The sequence below is a fragment of the Dermacentor andersoni genome, chromosome 6 (genome assembly GCF_023375885.2).
Source record: "Dermacentor andersoni chromosome 6, qqDerAnde1_hic_scaffold, whole genome shotgun sequence".
Classification (NCBI taxonomy): Eukaryota; Metazoa; Arthropoda; class Arachnida; order Ixodida; family Ixodidae; genus Dermacentor; species Dermacentor andersoni.
Window position 1 is genome coordinate 23032920 of NC_092819.1, and position 18028 is coordinate 23050947.

The 18028-nt window shown below is 48.6% G+C and overlaps 1 protein-coding gene across 2 annotated transcripts in view; it reads right to left on the reverse strand.

Moving 5' to 3' along the window:
* The window catches only part of Zw (glucose-6-phosphate 1-dehydrogenase Zw), a 61428-nt gene that overhangs the window by 33029 nt on the left and 10371 nt on the right, over positions 1–18028 (reverse strand). The window contains exon 1 of one of the 2 annotated variants that reach the window (XM_050170058.3): positions 7451–7556. The exons of the other annotated variant lie outside the window; for it this stretch is intronic. Within the exon in view, the coding sequence (XP_050026015.1) occupies positions 7451–7471 (21 nt within the window). The 5' untranslated portion in view covers positions 7472–7556. Of the gene's footprint in view, positions 1–7450; positions 7557–18028 lie in introns of those variants that run through there. 2 annotated transcript variants of the gene reach the window in all.

Consider the following 18028-nt stretch of genomic DNA (forward strand, 5'->3'; position numbering starts at 1 on the left):
AAGCCGGGTCACTTTTCGGCGCAGTGTCCAGAAACAAAAACAAAAGTCGTGTTTTTGTCCTTATGCAGCACTGACGAGAACATGAAGCTTCTCGAGCCTTACATGCGAGACCTCCTCGTGAACGGGAAAGAGTGCCGAGTGCTTCGCGATTCCGCAGCTACAATGGATGTAGTTCACCCCTCTTACGTAGAACCCGATATGTTCACGGGCGAGTGTGCATGGATCAAGCAAGCAGTGGAAGCTCATAGCGTGTGTCTGCCCGTAGCAAAAGTGCTTATTGAAGGACCTTTCGGAGCACTTGAGACGGAGGCCGCAGTGTCATCTATGCTGCCCCCCCAGTACCCGTACCTATTTTCGAACAGGTCCGATCACCTCCTGCGCGAGAAGGGGCTTTTGTTTGGTGAGGCTAGCGTTCAGGCCTTAACCAGATCGAAGGTTCGGGAGCTCGCTGCAAAGGCGGTAGTTGCGGGGCCGACGTTGTCGAACGATGAGAAAGGGTCAGAGGCGCAGCAAGCTGATATTCAGAGCACGCCCGAACTGAATAAAATTGAGCCTGTAGCGTTAAAGGCACCAGATACTGGAGAGGAAATGCCCGACACGGGAAAGTTAGAAGAGCTATCTGCAGATTTGCTCATCGCGCCTACGTCAGACGGACTTAATAGGTTGCTAAAAGTCAGCCGGTCGGCTTTGATAGCCGAGCAAAAGAAGGATGGCAGCCTAGAAAACATACGCTGCATTGTCAAGGAAGGTATCGCCAAGAAAAATGCTCGCTTTGTGGAAAGAGGTGGGGTCCTGTACCGAAAGTATCTAGACCGCAGAGGAGTGGAGTTCGATCAGCTGATCGTGCCTCAATGCTATCGTCAGGATCTGTTGCGCTTGTCGCATGGGGGTTCGTGGTCCGGACACCTAGGAGTTAAGAAAACTAAGGACCGTCTCTTGCAAGAGTACTATTGGCCAGGGTGTTTTCGGGACGCAGACCACTTTGTGAAGACATGCGACACTTGTCAGCGGGTGGGCAAACCAGGGGACAAATCGAGGGCGCCGTTGAAGTTGGTACCTATCATTACGGAGCCTTTCAGACGGCTCGTTATTGATACAGTGGGACCTCTGCCGGTAACAGCCACGGGGTACAGACACATTTTGACTGTGATCTGCCCAGCGACAAAGTTCCCTGAAGCAGTGCCGCTTAAAGAACTAAGCTCAGTTGAGATAGTCAATGCACTACTGTCCATATTTGCGCGAGTTGGTTTTCCTGCGGAAATCCAATCAGATCAGGGCACAGTATTTACTAGCGCTTTGACGACAGCCTTTCTCGAAAGGTGCGGGGTAAAGCTGTTACACAGCTCAGTGTACCACCCACAGTCGAATTCCGTTGAAAAGCTCCACTCCGTCATGAAGCGCGTGTTGAGAGCATTGTGTTTTGAACAACAAACTGACTGGGAGCTGTGTCTGCCTGGGGTGATGTTTGCATTAAGGACCGCGCCGCATGCTGCTACGGGGTTTTCGCCAGCTGAGCTAGTGTACGGTCGCTCGCTGCGATCTCCGCTTCGCATGCTTCGAGACGGATCACTGCCCTCTCCAATGGCTGCAGACTATCTCTTCCACAAATGGCCGCCTCCTGCGCTGGAGCCTCGCTTTGCAACAACATTCCTTTGAGGTGCGTTACAAAAAGGGGAGTCTCAACGGTAACGCCGATGGCTTAAGTCGAAGCCCCTAACGTGGGAATCAGCCTCAAAATTGTTTGTTACTGATGTTTTTCTTCCTGAGGCAGGATTTTTAACATATTGCTTTTGTGTAGTGTTTCAAAGTGATGATGTGCTTTCTAGTGCAATTTTCCCATTTATGGACGCGTTCTGAGTGCTGCTAAACTACTGTAAGGAACTAGGCAGTAGTATAAAAGGGGAAAGAGCCTGGCATGGCTTAGTGAGGGTTGTGCCGTGCTTGCTGACTAAGCGGTTGAGTTTCGGCGTAGTTCTAACGCTTGCCGGGAACGAGAACAAAAATGTCAACTCTCCCGAAGTCACTTTGCAGTGTCCTGTGTGAACCTGAACGAGAGAACGAGGCCTTCTCTGTGCGCTGCGCTCAAGAAACGCCGAAGGACGACCGACTTCGGTTATGAGCATCATCAAGCGACATCCCTCCGGACAGCGGATGCAGTCCCCTGACCATCGGGATCTCCTTCCCCCGGCGGGGCGGTCTGTTACGTTTCGCCTACGACGCGCGGTATAGCCGGCGCGGATGCAACGGACGCGGGGGCTTCGTTCAAAGCGGCGGACATTTTGGCCCGTTCAGCGCCGCCGATACGCCTCCCCGCCAAGCGCGTCCAGGCGTGTTTCAGTGCCACGTGTCTTCGTGTGTGCGTGTGTGTGTGTGTGCCCACGCTTGTCAAAGCGCGGCAGCCGGGGAGAGGAGCTCCCCAAGTGTGAAGCGAGGAGGTCTGATCGGCGCCCCACTGGCGGATGCGTCACCACACTCGTCTCAACATGTCTCTCAGCGTGTCCGTGCCCCGTCACGTGCGCCTCTATCGAGGCGTTCCCTCTTGCCCTCGACTCCGAGACTATAAAAGCAGCTGCCCCCGGACGCCGGGAGAGAGGCTCCGATTTCTTCTGTCGAGTTACGTGCTCTCCCGTCTCTCACTTCGGTCGACCTGACCGCCCGCTCTTTTGCGATGTTAGAATAAACCAGTTGTTCTGTTACCAGTCGACTCATGCTTTGCCGAGACCTTCGGATGCTTCCAGTGCCCCAGGCCGCCAGGCCAACGCTACCCTTGGGGCTTGCGACCCGATTGCAACAACGGGTGTCAGCGCTGAGTTTGCAACAACTCGTGCCAGTGGTGCGATTCCAACAGCCTGCAGCGAGTGAGCACTGACGGAACTGTGAAGCCTTGCATAGCATGCTGTATCTGCGCTGGATGCGTCTCTTGTGTGCGTCCGTATAAAGCACACTTACGAAGAAAGCACGGCGTTGAAAAAAAAAAAGTGAAGAAAAAAATCCAAATGCGACAGACCAGTCACACGTAAATCGTATATGCATATGCGTAAATCTATATAAGCGCTAAAATTGCAAGGTTGGAGAAGTTGTCGCGAGAATACATGCATACCGCGGCCCCCATTTTCTAGCAGGTCGGAGATCTTCAGGCATATGCACTCCTCTATTTCATGCACGAACCAGTTATCTGCGCTTGGCCAACCTCGAGTATGACTTATCGCGACTCATCCAGCCTAGCGAACTTTTCCTTCGTTTTTCTCTTGAGCGTGCAGGCCAAGTTAAGATAAACTAGACTTGCCCGGAGTCCGTAATATCACGCGAGGCCGTCCTTTCAACGCGCGTTCCATCGGCGAAGCGCCGCGTTGTTGTGGAGCCAAACGAGCACGTTTCTTTCGCTGCCAGTGCACGGTTCTTGTGCGCACACGCCTGCGTGCCGCGTGTTATCGATCGCGAACGAGCACGCGCGTAAATAACCAACGGTCGTGAGCCTAATACGGTGTCCTCGGCCCGTTTTTTAAACCGTCAGTTCTCGTCAGGTCGCTTGTGCAGAACATTGGGAACTAAATCCACCGAACGGTTGCGTTTATAGCTATAGCTGGTTCTTGATCATGGATGCGAGGCGAAGTTGTGTCGCATGGTTCTATAATAGAGCGCACACGAAGGTAACGCGATCACACAAACGCCTGTCATCGTGTGTGTGTTCTCGGGTTTTCCTCGTATATGTGTCATCGAACTATATGCGACGCAACTTCGCATCCGTGCATTGCGAACGCTGCGGGCCCTTTCAGCCGACCAAGGATCACCTACGTGTCTCAGAAACACGCGGAAAGCTCGCGTATTATACATATTGTGCGTCAGCTATAATACCTCCATAATTGGTCCCCGGCGACGCACATAATGATGCCTGTTTAATCAGTGGCTGACAGCGGGGGAGACCATTTTTCTGATTCTCGCTCCTGATTGACGGGCGTAGTCTGTATAGCGTTGGCGGCGCGGCACGCAGTTGCAGAGACGGAGAACAGCAGGGGTTGATCAAAAAGAAAGAAAGGAAAAAAAGAAGAAAGAAATTCACCGACGATTATACGGTGCTCCCTATGCGAAATTTGAGCGCAGCTCTATATACACGTTTTCATTTCGCGACATATCGGCTGGCGCGGACAATATCTCCACTGCGGCTCGTTGCAAACTGAGCCTAGTGTGATGCGACTGCCTCGCTAATCGGGAGATCACGAGAGGCAGCGCGTGGGTGACGCTTGGGCGCGATTCGCAACAGCCGCCGCACAGACTTCCGCTCATGCAAGCACATGTGTTTCCATACAGACGACGCGCGCTACTCTGGCGCCATCTGGAGCCATCATCGCCGCAAAGCTCATCTTGCGCAGCACTAAGCTTTCCTTCTCACACTTTCGCCATACCCTCCTCCACTTTCCGCCTCATAGTTCCGCTGCACCCTCCCCTTCGCTTTCCTCTTAGCGCTTTTATCGCTGTCGCCGTCTTTCGTTTCCCGCTGCGCTCCGCGTTCGATGTCATCCTCCGAAGTGCTCGTTCGCTCGGTTACGACAACGCCGACGCTCGCCGAGGAACGCGTGCGCCAAGAGCTGCGCCCTGAAAGAAAGGGCTCCATGTGATTAGTTGAACAAGGGAGTAAACTCTTATTAACAACGGCGTTCTCATCCCCCTTCTTCATGCTGAGCGGTCATTCTCTCCCATTCTGCTTCATGTATGCTGTCCATAATAATAATAATAATAATAATAATAATAATAATAATAATAATAATAATAATAATTATTATTATTATTATTATTATCGTTGTTGCTGCTGTTGTTTTCGAAGTACCGTGACCTGAGACCTTCTGGCCAACGGAGGGAGAAATAGAAAGAAGAAATGGACCACTTTCGGCGTTAATTATGTTTTGTTCAACTCAGGATTAACGTGGCCGGTCGATGTAAACGATCTTCCTGGTCTTTTCCTTTTCCATTCTATTCCCATTCCATCTACCTGACTGGTGCCATCGTTACATTTCCACTCCACTCTGGATGTGTGAAAATGTGGAATGATTCCGGAATCATTCCAGCCACGGAGTTCCCACTCCGTAGCTCTGATCGGAGCACGCATTGTTTGTGCGCTTATCCTGCTAGTGTAGCGATTTCTATCGCTGAGAAGTGTACATGTGCACAACTGTCTCATGAAGACGGAAGCGAAGGCGTGTGTACCAGACGGCGTGTATACGCGCGCGAACGCGTGAACTACAGTCTCGAAGTACGGATGGCCAGTGGGGAGGGGTCTCCGTCGCGGTGAATTCATCGCACAGGTATGCGCTCGTCGAGAAGCCCGCATTACGAACGCGTAATTAATGAATGTGCCTGAGAAGGCGTAAACCGGCTGGGGCTCAAAAGGCTCAAATGTCGCCGTCTGCTGTGCTTAATCGCACGCCGCAGATCAACGCCGTGCATGCGGATAGGCGAGCAGACGCATCCATCGTGGAAGAATACGGTGAAGGTATCGATCCAAGACGGGTTTTAACAGCTGAATTGAAAAAAAAAAGCAAAGAACTAATGAAGACAGGAAAGGATGTCGCTCTCGTCATTGTCTGTCTTCCTTAGTCTTTATAGCTCAGCTGTTCAAACTTGTCTTAGCTATGAACCAACTAGCTCAGTTAAATACTATTCTGAGGGTATCGATGCGCGTGTATTTCAGCATTAAATGTATACAGTACGGTTTACTGTTAATAGGTACACTCTAATGTGCGACTCTCGCTTTGCTGGCGTTGTATGCAGGTGCAAGTGCTGACTGAAACTGTGCAAATGCTCGCTGCACAGATGGGTGGAAAAATGCCAACCCCACCAACCACAAGTAATCTGCTGCGAAGCCGGGCGATTGTGCATCTATATACCGGAGGGGAAAATTTGCATGTCTCACACAACCATGCGTTCAATTTAACAGTGGACAGCAGTGCAAAGTGTGAATCGCAGAGCGTTCACGCCTTTCCACGCGAACGATACACATATCGGCCACTCGACCACTCTACATAAGAGCATGCACTGCACGTATATCCGTATATCGCTTCATCAGCACTCGTCACACCACACCAGGCCGTAACAAAACGCGGGCAGAGCTAATCAACGCGAACGAAATCGTTAATGTATAGTGCCGCGGCGCGGTTCACGAGCGCTAAACGCTCTAAGGGACAACCGTACCCCAGTACCTCACGTCGCAATGCTCGCGCTACATTCGTGGCCCGATAGTATGCAGTTAACTATACACAGGTGTGCAGTTTTTTTCTTTCTTTGCGTGCTTTTTTTTTTCTTTTCGATAGTACAATTAACTGCAGGTATGCAGACATTCCCCCTCCCCCCTCCTGTATGGCTTACTGCGGCGGCGGCTGTCCGGTGGAGGTGCGCTTTAATCCACGCTTGCTGATCTCTCACATTCCAGCGTTCCTGGTACTCCGGCTTCGGCTCGAGCAGAAGTGACCTCGAAGAGTTCGGGTGTCCAGTGGACGGGCCCCTTAATGAGGCCTCTCCAAAGACTATCCCTCCCCCATAACCTTCTTGTCTACGTCCCGCGACTAAATTGCCGCTTCTGTTTGATCCTTCTCTCCCACTCCTCCCTGTCGTGAATATCGCAAATAGCAGTGACCTAAAAACCGCTTACGTTTCACGCATCTCTAGAACGTTCGTGGAGTCGTGATACGTCGTCGAAGGGAAAGAGAGAGAACTGGGAAAACCTTACGTGTTTAAATATTCGTCGGAAACGTGAACAGCCAATGACGTCACAGTAAAAAAAGAAAAGAAAAACCTCGTGTTTACGTCGTAACCTAAATCATACATGGTAGCCGTATCGCGTCAAGACGAAATTTCTCGTTGAAATTAACAGCTTTACGAGGAAGAGATGAGGACTGGGTTCAGGTAACATAAGCGTTAAATATGAGTTCAGGAACTTTCGCGTCCGCGAACTTCGCCCTCTTACGATCTCAGTAATACGACGTTGGATTGGTATATCAGTGGAAGCGCAACTTGGCGCGAGCGAATGATCACGCACCGAACATCCCCCCGTGTCAGAGCATCGTCTGCTCAAACTCAAGCTCAATCTCCTGCGCAGTTTCAAGCGCTTGGGCACGCCTCGTAGCTTTAACTGTAGCTCCACAAGCAATACATGTTGGAACAGTTTACATATCTTCGCGTTCGTCTGCTTTTCATGCAAATGTTCGTAAGCTTACAAGCGCAATGTTCTATGATATGCATAAACGGAAAGGAAAAACGCAGATGTATATAGGTGTATCGTTCAAGGGCACGCAGCATTCAGAGAAACCACCGGAACTGCAAGGCCGACCTACCGGTGCAGGCAAACAGCGAGGCTGCGGCAACGAGCAAAACCACACAACGGGAGTCTGCTCGCACGCGTACATGCTGAAAGAGCTGGCCACCTAAAAACGCCTATAGCGCGGAGCGCAGGTCTTACCTGTCCCGTGGACTTGACCATATTTTTTTTCGGCCGGGGGCGCCCGTTCCTGCTCCCGCGCGATGGGATCTGTATTTTTTCGGCGAAAGAAGCAGAGGATCGCCGAGGCTTTGAGCGTGCTAGCGGGCTCCGGAGGAGTCACGCGACAAGTGAGCGTCTGGTAGGAACATACGCCGCGGTTCTTTTTTTCTCGCCTGTGTGTCTTTGTGTCTTCTCCTTTCCTGCTAGGCTGTTTGTGGTGGTGGTGGAGGTGGTGGTGCGACGGGCGGCGGAAGGCCCCGCCGTGAACAACGCACAGCATGCGGTGTCTACGCACGTACGCACACACGCAGCACAGCTTCTTTGCGCGAGAGGCGAGGGAGGAGGGGAGAGTCTTCGTGGACAGTGGCGCGAACGCTTTGGAGGAAAACCGGAGCGCGCGCGAGTCTTTTTTTTTTTTTTTTCTGGGGAGAGAGAAGGGGCGGGGGGGGGGGGCACGCGCATTTTCAGAAGAAGAAAAAGGACATTTCGTCGGGACGTGCGGGTAGGGGAAAGACCAGAGCCCCACTTCGCTGGCGACCACCGCACAGTGTGTCTATATAGACACACTATGCGTGTTTAGATATGCGCGCTGGACACGGGTTCACGCAGGGTGGCCGCTCGTTGTGTACACGTTTATAGCGTGAACCTCTGTGGCCCTATAGCACCGTGTGAACCTTATACACAAATGTGCAAGATTTCTTGCTGCGTTACTGCTTTCCCTAGACTTGATTGTTGTAGTTAGGTTGGCTGGTTACATCTCTGAAAAGATGGATGGATGGATGGATGGATGGATGGATGGATGGATGGATGGATGGATGGATGGATGGATGGATGGATGGATGGATGGATGGATGGATGGATGGATGGATGGATGGATGGATGGATGGATGGATGGATGGATGGATGGATGGATGGATGGATGGATGGATGGATGGATGGATGGATGGATGGATGGATGGATGGATGGATGGATGGATGGATGGATGGATGGATGGATGGATGGATGGATGGATGGATGGATGGATGGATGGATGGATGGATGGATGGATGGATGGATGGATGGATGGATGGATGGATGGATGGATGGATGGATGGATGGATGGATGGATGGATGGATGGATGGATGGATGGATGGATGGATGGATGGATGGATGGATGGATGGATGGATGGATGGATGGATGGATGGATGGATGGATGGATGGATGGATGGATGGATGGATGGATGGATGGATGGATGGATGGATGGATGGATGGATGGATGGATGGATGGATGGATGGATGGATGGATGGATGGATGGATGGATGGATGGATGGATGGATGGATGGATGGATGGATGGATGGATGGATGGATGGATGGATGGATGGATGGATGGATGGATGGATGGATGGATGGATGGATGGATGGATGGATGGATGGATGGATGGATGGATGGATGGATGGATGGATGGATGGATGGATGGATGGATGGATGGATGGATGGATGGATGGATGGATGGATGGATGGATGGATGGATGGATGGATGGATGGATGGATGGATGGATGGATGGATGGATGGATGGATGGATGGATGGATGGATGGATGGATGGATGGATGGATGGATGGATGGATGGATGGATGGATGGATGGATGGATGGATGGATGGATGGATGGATGGATGGATGGATGGATGGATGGATGGATGGATGGATGGATGGATGGATGGATGGATGGATGGATGGATGGATGGATGGATGGATGGATGGATGGATGGATGGATGGATGGATGGATGGATGGATGGATGGATGGATGGATGGATGGATGGATGGATGGATGGATGGATGGATGGATGGATGGATGGATGGATGGATGGATGGATGGATGGATGGATGGATGGATGGATGGATGGATGGATGGATGGATGGATGGATGGATGGATGGATGGATGGATGGATGGATGGATGGATGGATGGATGGATGGATGGATGGATGGATGGATGGATGGATGGATGGATGGATGGATGGATGGATGGATGGATGGATGGATGGATGGATGGATGGATGGATGGATGGATGGATGGATGGATGGATGGATGGATGGATGGATGGATGGATGGATGGATGGATGGATGGATGGATGGATGGATGGATGGATGGATGGATGGATGGATGGATGGATGGATGGATGGATGGATGGATGGATGGATGGATGGATGGATGGATGGATGGATGGATGGATGGATGGATGGATGGATGGATGGATGGATGGATGGATGGATGGATGGATGGATGGATGGATGGAGGGTGGATGGATGGATGGATGAGGATGGTTGGATGGATGAAGGATGGATGGATGGATGGATGGATTGGTTGGATGGATGGAAGGATGGTGGATGAGATGGATGGATGGATGGATGATGGATGGATGGATGGATGGTGGATGGAGGATGGATGGATGGATGATGGTAGGGATGGATGGATGGTTGGATTGGATGGATGGATGATGGATGGATGGTTGGCTGGATGGGATGGATGGATGGATGGAGGGGGATGGGATGGTTGGATGGATGGATGGATGGATGGATGGATGGTGGTATGGGATGGATGGATGGATGGATGGATGGATGGATGGAGGGTGGGGAGGTTGGATGGAAGGATGGTTGGATGGGTGGGTTGTTGGAGGGTGGGTGGGATGGGGACCTCGGGCGGGTCGCCGATGAACGGCTCAGCTCGTTACCACAGAGAGCAGCTGTACATTATTTTAAGGGTGATGCGTTCTCGGGTTGTTATTTATTTATTGTTATAGTTTTTTTGCTTCGTCACAGCCAAACTTAACAGGAGGTGGAGGAAAAGCCGTGCATTTGACGGCATTTCTGGTCCGCTGGGGGTATTTATTTATTTATTTGCTTCGTCACAGCCAAACTTAACAGGAGGTGGAGGGAAAAGCCGTTCAAATGACGGCTTGAGTGGGCCTTCACCACCTTTGTCAACACTGGGGACAGCTGAAAGACAGTACTAAATAACTGCATTGTTCTTTTTTTATGTTACACATTGATTTAGATAAAGAACAAGCCATAGAGGAACCTGAAAGACATAGCTTATACAACAAAGAAAGCCGCTGTTATATCCTGCACTTAGACACTACCTAGTTTAAACAAAGCCGCTAAGTCTGCTGAACTTAAATAAATGACTACATAGTTTACACAGCAAAAAGGGCGGCTAATTCTGCTACGCTTAATTGAGCACATCTATTAATCTGGTATTGTAATGATTTAGAATTCGTAGAAGAGTACATCGAAGCATTTGAAAGCCATAATTAGTACGGAAATAAGGAATGTTCCACATTTCTCTATTTCGTTTTTAATAGGCTTTTTTTAAAGCAAAAATTCGCCATATCCATGAACAGAAAGTTTAAGCGTTTGCAGCTAAGACAGCGCTCTCGCAATAGTCTGTATTGATAAAGGTCGTTCAGCCTGATGTATTTTTTAAAATATATAGTGAGTCGCTACGGGCTAGCGTTGTAGCGTTGTCTATCAGCCTCATCTTCTGTATTCTCAATAATTTTGGCTAATTTGTTTCTGTAGTTGTTTCACAAACCAAATAACCGTAGTTAAGATAAGAACTAAAGTGCGATTTGTATATCAATAAACTCACCGAGTTAGGGATAAGGTGCCGAATGCGGCTTAGAATTCCAGTTATCCGGCTTAACTTTATTTCAGTATTGTTCACGTGGTCATCCCATTGCAAAGAACTAGAGAAATGTACCTCGAGTACTTTCACTGGCTTCACTATTTTTATATTATAGCCTCTAAAAACATTGCTATTCTGGAAAGACACGTTTTTACTCTTCGAATGAAAAACTACGGCTTTCGTTTTAGTTCCAGTTATTTTAACTTATTGTTTCTTGTCCAGTTGTCTGACTTCTGTAAGACGTCATTAACTTTACTAGAAACGATAACATCTGATGCTGAATGCTTCCTTGTGGTACACCTGAAATTATTTTCTTCTTATCCGATAGTAAATCATTTATAGAAACAAATTGACATATATGCGCCAGATAGCGTTCAAATCACTTGAGTTGGAGCCCACGAATGTCAGAATGGTTTAATATTTCAAATAAAATGACGTGGTGAACGTACTCAAATGCTTAAGTGAAATCCACAAAAATTCTGTAATTTTTCTTGTTCAAAATCATCATCAGCAGCAGCAGCTTATTCATGTCCACTGCAAAACGAAGGCCTTTCCCTGCGATCTTCAATTATCCCTGTCCTGCGCTCAAAATGTTGTAGTATATATTCTTATTGATCCAATAGAGTGAGTTACGTAGACTTAACTTTTTCTGGGTGGGGGAAAAGCCGTTTTGCGATTTTGTCACGACATATTTGTTTCAAAAACAGGATACGCGAACAAAAACAATTTTTTTCTAAAAATTTAAGAACACGAGGACAACAGATACCTTTGGATAATTTGCAACGTTATTTGCTTATTCCTTCCCTTTTTGTAGAGAGCTATTGCGCGTGCCGCTCGCATTTTCGAAGGAAAAAAAAAAACACTGTCAAAATACAGAGATTGAATAGAATAAATAGAATAAGAGAATAGAACATAATAGAATAAATAAAGTAGAATAAACTCGGGGATAAAGGTCTGGTGTTATTCTTATAGAGGAAAACCTGGGAGAAATCGGCGGTTCGCAGTCTAGCCGAAAAACCGGGAAAACAAATCGGGTGTTTCGCTGTCTTGTGGCCCAGAGTTCGGGATATTTATGGTAAGCTTTACAAACGATTAACACGTGCAGTTGTCTCCTCTCGGATATGAAAGTACTGTTTTGAACAAGAGGAATCACTCGCGCACGAACACGTGATGGCTAAGAGAGCTGCTCGCAAATCCTGTGACGGACTTGTCTCTACAAATCCTCCTTGTCAGGCATTATTATTGCATTTGAAAGAAACCAAACCAACAAACATAACAAATGAAGACGGGTTTGCCGATCCCTTGTTTACTTTGTTCTCGGCACTTTCTTAAAAAACGAAAAAAGTTCTGCACATGGCGCATGTTTCACAGGAGGTGTGATGCTTTTCATCTTATTGCAAGTCCTTGTTGACGTACGTTATCATAGTTCTGGAATCATTTCTACGTCCACCTTAGACATGATGGGTCCTTCATCCTTGTCAGTTGTTGTTCTGTTTAACTGATTCCCACTATGCGCTCCTGTAACAAAATTAATGAAAGATTGGCTAGACGAATCGGCCACTCTTCGTCGAAGGTATACAACGTAGCTCGGGGGGACATCCTCCCAACGTAACAGCTACTGTTCACAGTGCAGAACAGCGTCAGAGCAACGTCTGAGAAGTCGCCTCATACAGCGGCATTTTCGCCGTTTACACGTATGTGACGCGCCGGAAATGCGATTGTAGTGGCCCACTGTCCTATTCTTCTAAACGCGGCTACTAAAAAGCGACGAGCTTTCGTTCACTTAACGCCAACATGTCCTCTATATATTATATATTTACATATGCCAGTTTTCGCTATTGTTACTCAAAAACGATGCATATATGCCACAAAAATGTATTAAGACATATCTTGACCACTTGCTCACAAAAGGTTGGCAGCGTTCATTATAGTTTTGTAACACCTGCATTTATTATCATCCTTCACAAAAGGGAGCAAACTTCGGGCAGAAATCGTGTTCAACCCGATTTTCAGAAATGTTATTCGGGGTACAGATATCGGGCATAATTGAGTTTTGCCCGAAAACGAAGGACCATAATTACATTGTGCAGGGAATTACAGCACATCGTGTGCATTTTTCACCGTCATCATTGTTGCGACCTGCATCAGGTGCCGTGATAAGAGGGCTACGCTACAACATATATTCGCACAGGGAATGGTGTAAACATACGTTCGTTCACTGCCCTGCCGCGTGTAAGCGACCATGGTGAAAATATTTCGAAGCCACAGTGCACTTCACTCATCTGGCCTAGATCACATTATCTGGCAATGCCCCAAAGCCTCACCCACCAACACCTACCGCACTAACACACGCATCATAACTACGGCCGAGCAGTGGGAGACTGCCGCTCAGGTTGGACCCAGAGGAGCAGCTCTGGGCCGTCCGGATGGCTGAAGACGCATCCAGAAAAGGACTGGCCGCCGTCTGAGGAAGGGGGGGACTGGGGGTTAGTCTCCCGACCCCCGCCACCCCTGAACCCCATCAAGGACATAATAAAGTTATATCTCTCTTTCACTCATCTGGGCTTCGGAGCCACAGGCGATACATTACAAGAGCCCTAACGCGTGCATGGGGTTACACCAACACAAATATTGTCACATATGGAGCGGCTGCGAAGCATTTGCTAAACATTATATATACTCCTCTTTCCCTGCCATTAGCCTGGCAGACCTCAGGCAGATTGTTCCACACCTCGTTCCCTGCGATATTGCGCGACCATGAAACGGTTTGTGACATTTCGGGATTGAAAAGCTCGCCAGGCCCAACTATCAGCTAAAGGTCGACCTCTCACTGGTACACAGCATTGATGCGATGTGAACGAGTGGCGGTTGGTGTGACACGAATATGAGCGTGCGTATACACACCGACGTGAGCGCACGCCAGTGAGCGCATGTATAGCGCGGGCGTGCTAGTTTGAATTGGTGCATTGTGAAGGATCGCTTCTCAAGAAGTTTTCGAGGAGGCTTGGGCCACTATTCTTTTTAAAAAAAAAAGACTCTAACGCTCAAATTGTTCGTAAGAGCAAATTTCATTCGATACTGGTGCTAGGCTAGTTAGCGAAGGCGGCCGGCACATACGAACGAGAAGGCTCGTGAATTCGGCCCCTGAATAGAGGAAGTTTGCGCTCCATGGAACTCTCTCTCTCTCTCTCTCTCTCTCTCTCTCTCTCTCTCTCTCTCTCTCTCTCTCTCTCTCTCTCTCTCTCTCTCTCTCTCTCTCTCTCTCTCTCTCTCTTTTTTTTTTTTTTTTTAAATGTCTGCGCCGTAACGGCCTCATCTCGGTGTATATTGGCAGCTTCACCGCGGACATTTTTGGCTACGCTCAGGTGCACAGCCCCGATGGTAGAGCTCAGATGTTAGAGGGCGTTGGTCCCGGGTTCGAATCCCGGACCAGGACGAATTTTTCAACAGCGAAGCTTTCTTTTTGAGAAACCCCTATGAGTTTCCTTTGTAGCTTCGTGCTATACATTCGGGTGGACGACAGTTTTTTCCTTTCATGATGATTCCTCCTCTTTGCGGGATTCTGCAGAACTGATTTGCCACACTCGCACACATACTTTCTCATCTTTATGTGTACTGGCAACAACGACTGATGGAATGCTGCATCCAATAATAGCACTAGGGCTACATGTAGCCGAGGGCCCCCATTACGGCGTCTCACCATGGTAAGCGTGTGGATGAAAGAAAGAAAGAAAGTCGTCCGGCGCGGCCTTCAAGTTCAAGGTTCCGTCTCCTCCCGCCCGGAATGTCCCGCAAAGAAATAACCGCAATTATCACTGTCCACGTCACCAGACCAGTCCGCTGGTGGCGAGATTTGTCCTTTCCTCCAGCCTTTGTTTCGGCACCACGCGCATACGAGGCGACTCTTCCTCGGCTCTGTAAGTGCCAGGTCTCAACTCGTTTTCTGCGCGATTATGTACGATGCTGCGGCACTGAATGCACCATTGTTTCGCGGTGCAAGGTCTGCCGTCGCCGACGGTGGAGGACGCGGCGTCTTTACGAGGCTTTCCGCTAGCAGCACAGCACGCAGCTGCCGAGAAAGTGGGTCACACGAGAAAATGACCGAACGGGTTGTCACCACTTTTCTCGCGCACAGAGGCGTGGTCGTTTAACCATGCCACTTGTTGTCGATGTCTCGAAACGCGCCACAGACTTCGGTGGGTGGGCGCGTTTTAAGAGCGCTTTAGGGGGGAACAGGGGGAAGGAATTAGTCCGTAAGCGGGAAGTAGGGGAAAGGGAAATGCCGGAAAGTTGGTTTAATCTGTTCTCTCTCCGCTAATGGAGAGTCATTACACGCCGTAGTTAAGATCAAACACGGTGGTAACATATGGCGCTTTCCTCGTAATCAGGAAGCTGCGCTTTATTGCTGTGCGCTAAACAGTATGCACGCGCGCGTGAAGATATACACGATCGTGTACATAGATCAGAGTAGTAGATAAGTCTCTGACCAGTTGCAAACTGTGACCTGCAAAGGCCTAGCTGCCTAAAAATATCGTCTTCTTTCTAGTTTCTAATTTCTTCTTCATGGCCCCCCCTCTCCCCTTGAAGTTTCTATGTACCAGAAAGCTAGCATAAAATGACGTGAGACAACACCCACCGACCACTGTCCTCCTCCCCCTGTCAAGTGGTAGTGCACCCCCACCATTTGCAAATTGCAAATATAAATTGCAAATCTAAATGAAATGAAGAGAGCTGTACAGCCTATAGGATTCGGCCATAAAGGAAAGGCGACGAGAAGAAGCATGTAATGGGCACAAGAAAGGACGTGCTTTGCAATTTGCAGTTGCTAATGTCTGTTCAATTATTTTTCCTAAATTTTCCCCTAATCTCATACAAATAGCGACTGAAAAAAAAAATGGGATTAGGATTTGGTATATGTGCAGTTGAACGAGAAAATTATGCAGTCCTCTCTTCTCTCTTTTATTTAAGCTGTTTCCTCTGATTCAATTACCACCAGAGTCCTTCAAAAAGTATTGAAGGACTCTGCTACCACTAATGGCGTTAAGTTCCGTTGCGCACACATTCTCGCAGGAAGTTGGTAGTAGTCCGAAGGTACTGTTGTGCTTGAACGACTTAGCGAAATTTTCCAAGAAAACCGCAAGGAAAGGGACTACGAGTGCTTGGGAGCCGAAGCGAAGCCAGAAAATCGCGTTTAAAAAAATCAAGAAAGAACGCCTTGTATAATTTGTCGCGTTGCACTCGCCTTCCCCATTAAACGTATACACTCATTTCTGTAACTGCGCCCGCTTGAGCTTCTAAAGCAACGTGCGAACGCTGTACGTGCGCGCGTGCTTATGCAGCTGCGACTGTCCATTCATTCACAAATGTCTCCGCGTGGTACAGTATAGGCGCGAAAAATACATCGCGGTTTAGTCGTGCAGACTTTACAGCACACATTATGCGCTCTTTGCTCTAAGATTTGCGAGGCAACTGACGGGAGATGTAAAGCCGACAGTTTGAAGTTTTATTTATTTATTTATTTATTTATTTATTTATTTATTTATTTATTTATTTATTTATTTATTTATTTATTGATGGATGGATGGATGGACGGATTAAATATATGTAGGTGTGGTTACAGGTGTCGCCTTGTCATTAAAATTACATGTGGATTTCATTAATATTCTGACAGATCTACTCCGCCGCTCTTCTCCGCCAATTCTCCTACCTTAATTATTTTGCTTGTATACTATGCCTTTTACATATTGACATCCGCGTGGCAGCTTTTTGGACCTCTGTACTTGTCTCGCCCACACGGGGCTGAAGGGAATTACATATTATTAAAATGTATTTCATCGTTTTCTTGGCCTGCGCACAACGTCAAACTTTGGCAGGTGCTCCAGAACGTCTCCTGACGTTATATAGTCCGGTGGCGCGTGCAGTGGGCGTCGAAACTTTTGACGGTCTCTGTATGCATGCCTTTTACTTCTTGTATACTTGTGCGCATAGGTTGGCTTGCCAAGTTGCACAAACTCCCTGTGGTCGACTACAGTATATGTACCATATTAAGGTCGTCACGCCTGTGGTTCACAAAAGGCAAGGTCTACATAAACAAAAAAAAATACTGTCCAATGACTTTAGTTCCTTCGGCTGCTCACTTTCCAACTAGTGCCGTTTTGTTTCTTGCTTCCGTTTGCTGTTGTCCTTGTCGTCTCAGCCCTCCGTTCTATTTATTCCTCTTTTTTTCCCTCCTACTCTTCTTGACTGGACTCAGTTCGTGATTCCTGATCGCCATGGAACGGAAGAAACGCCGCCAGACCGCAAAGCCACGTCCGGTACAGAAGCCGAGTCTTGCGAGGGCGTTTGTGTATGCATTTCAACAACAGCAGCAGCGATGACCGAGCTCCGAGAACCGCTTGCTACAAACGTATATATGCGTTGAGAGGTGCAGCTTATATTGATTGAGCGCATATACCTGCGCTCAATCAAGAGAAAGAGAGAGAATTAAACTTTATTGTTAGACCAGGCTTCTTGAGCCCAAAGGTGGGTGGCCTCCTCAGTCCAGGTAGCCATGGCTCGCTGCCGCCGCCCGAGCCCTGTTTACCAACCGTAGCTGGCTGTCAGGGTCTTGCGTCACCAGCAGAGCCTCCCACTGGTCTTCCGATTCTTACTCTATATCCGCTTCTTCCTGCATGTTATGACCTGGTGGTGATGATGACGGTGGTACCTCGCGGTTATTTCTGCACTCCAGCACCATATGGCGGTGCTGGGCGCGTCCGGCGGGCAGAACTTGCAGTCTCGCCTGTAGGTGCCCGGATACATGGCGTGCAGCAGTGTTCCATGCGGGTATGTTCCAGCTTGGAGTCTTCTCCAGGTACAGAAATCAAGCTCAATCAAGAAAAAAAA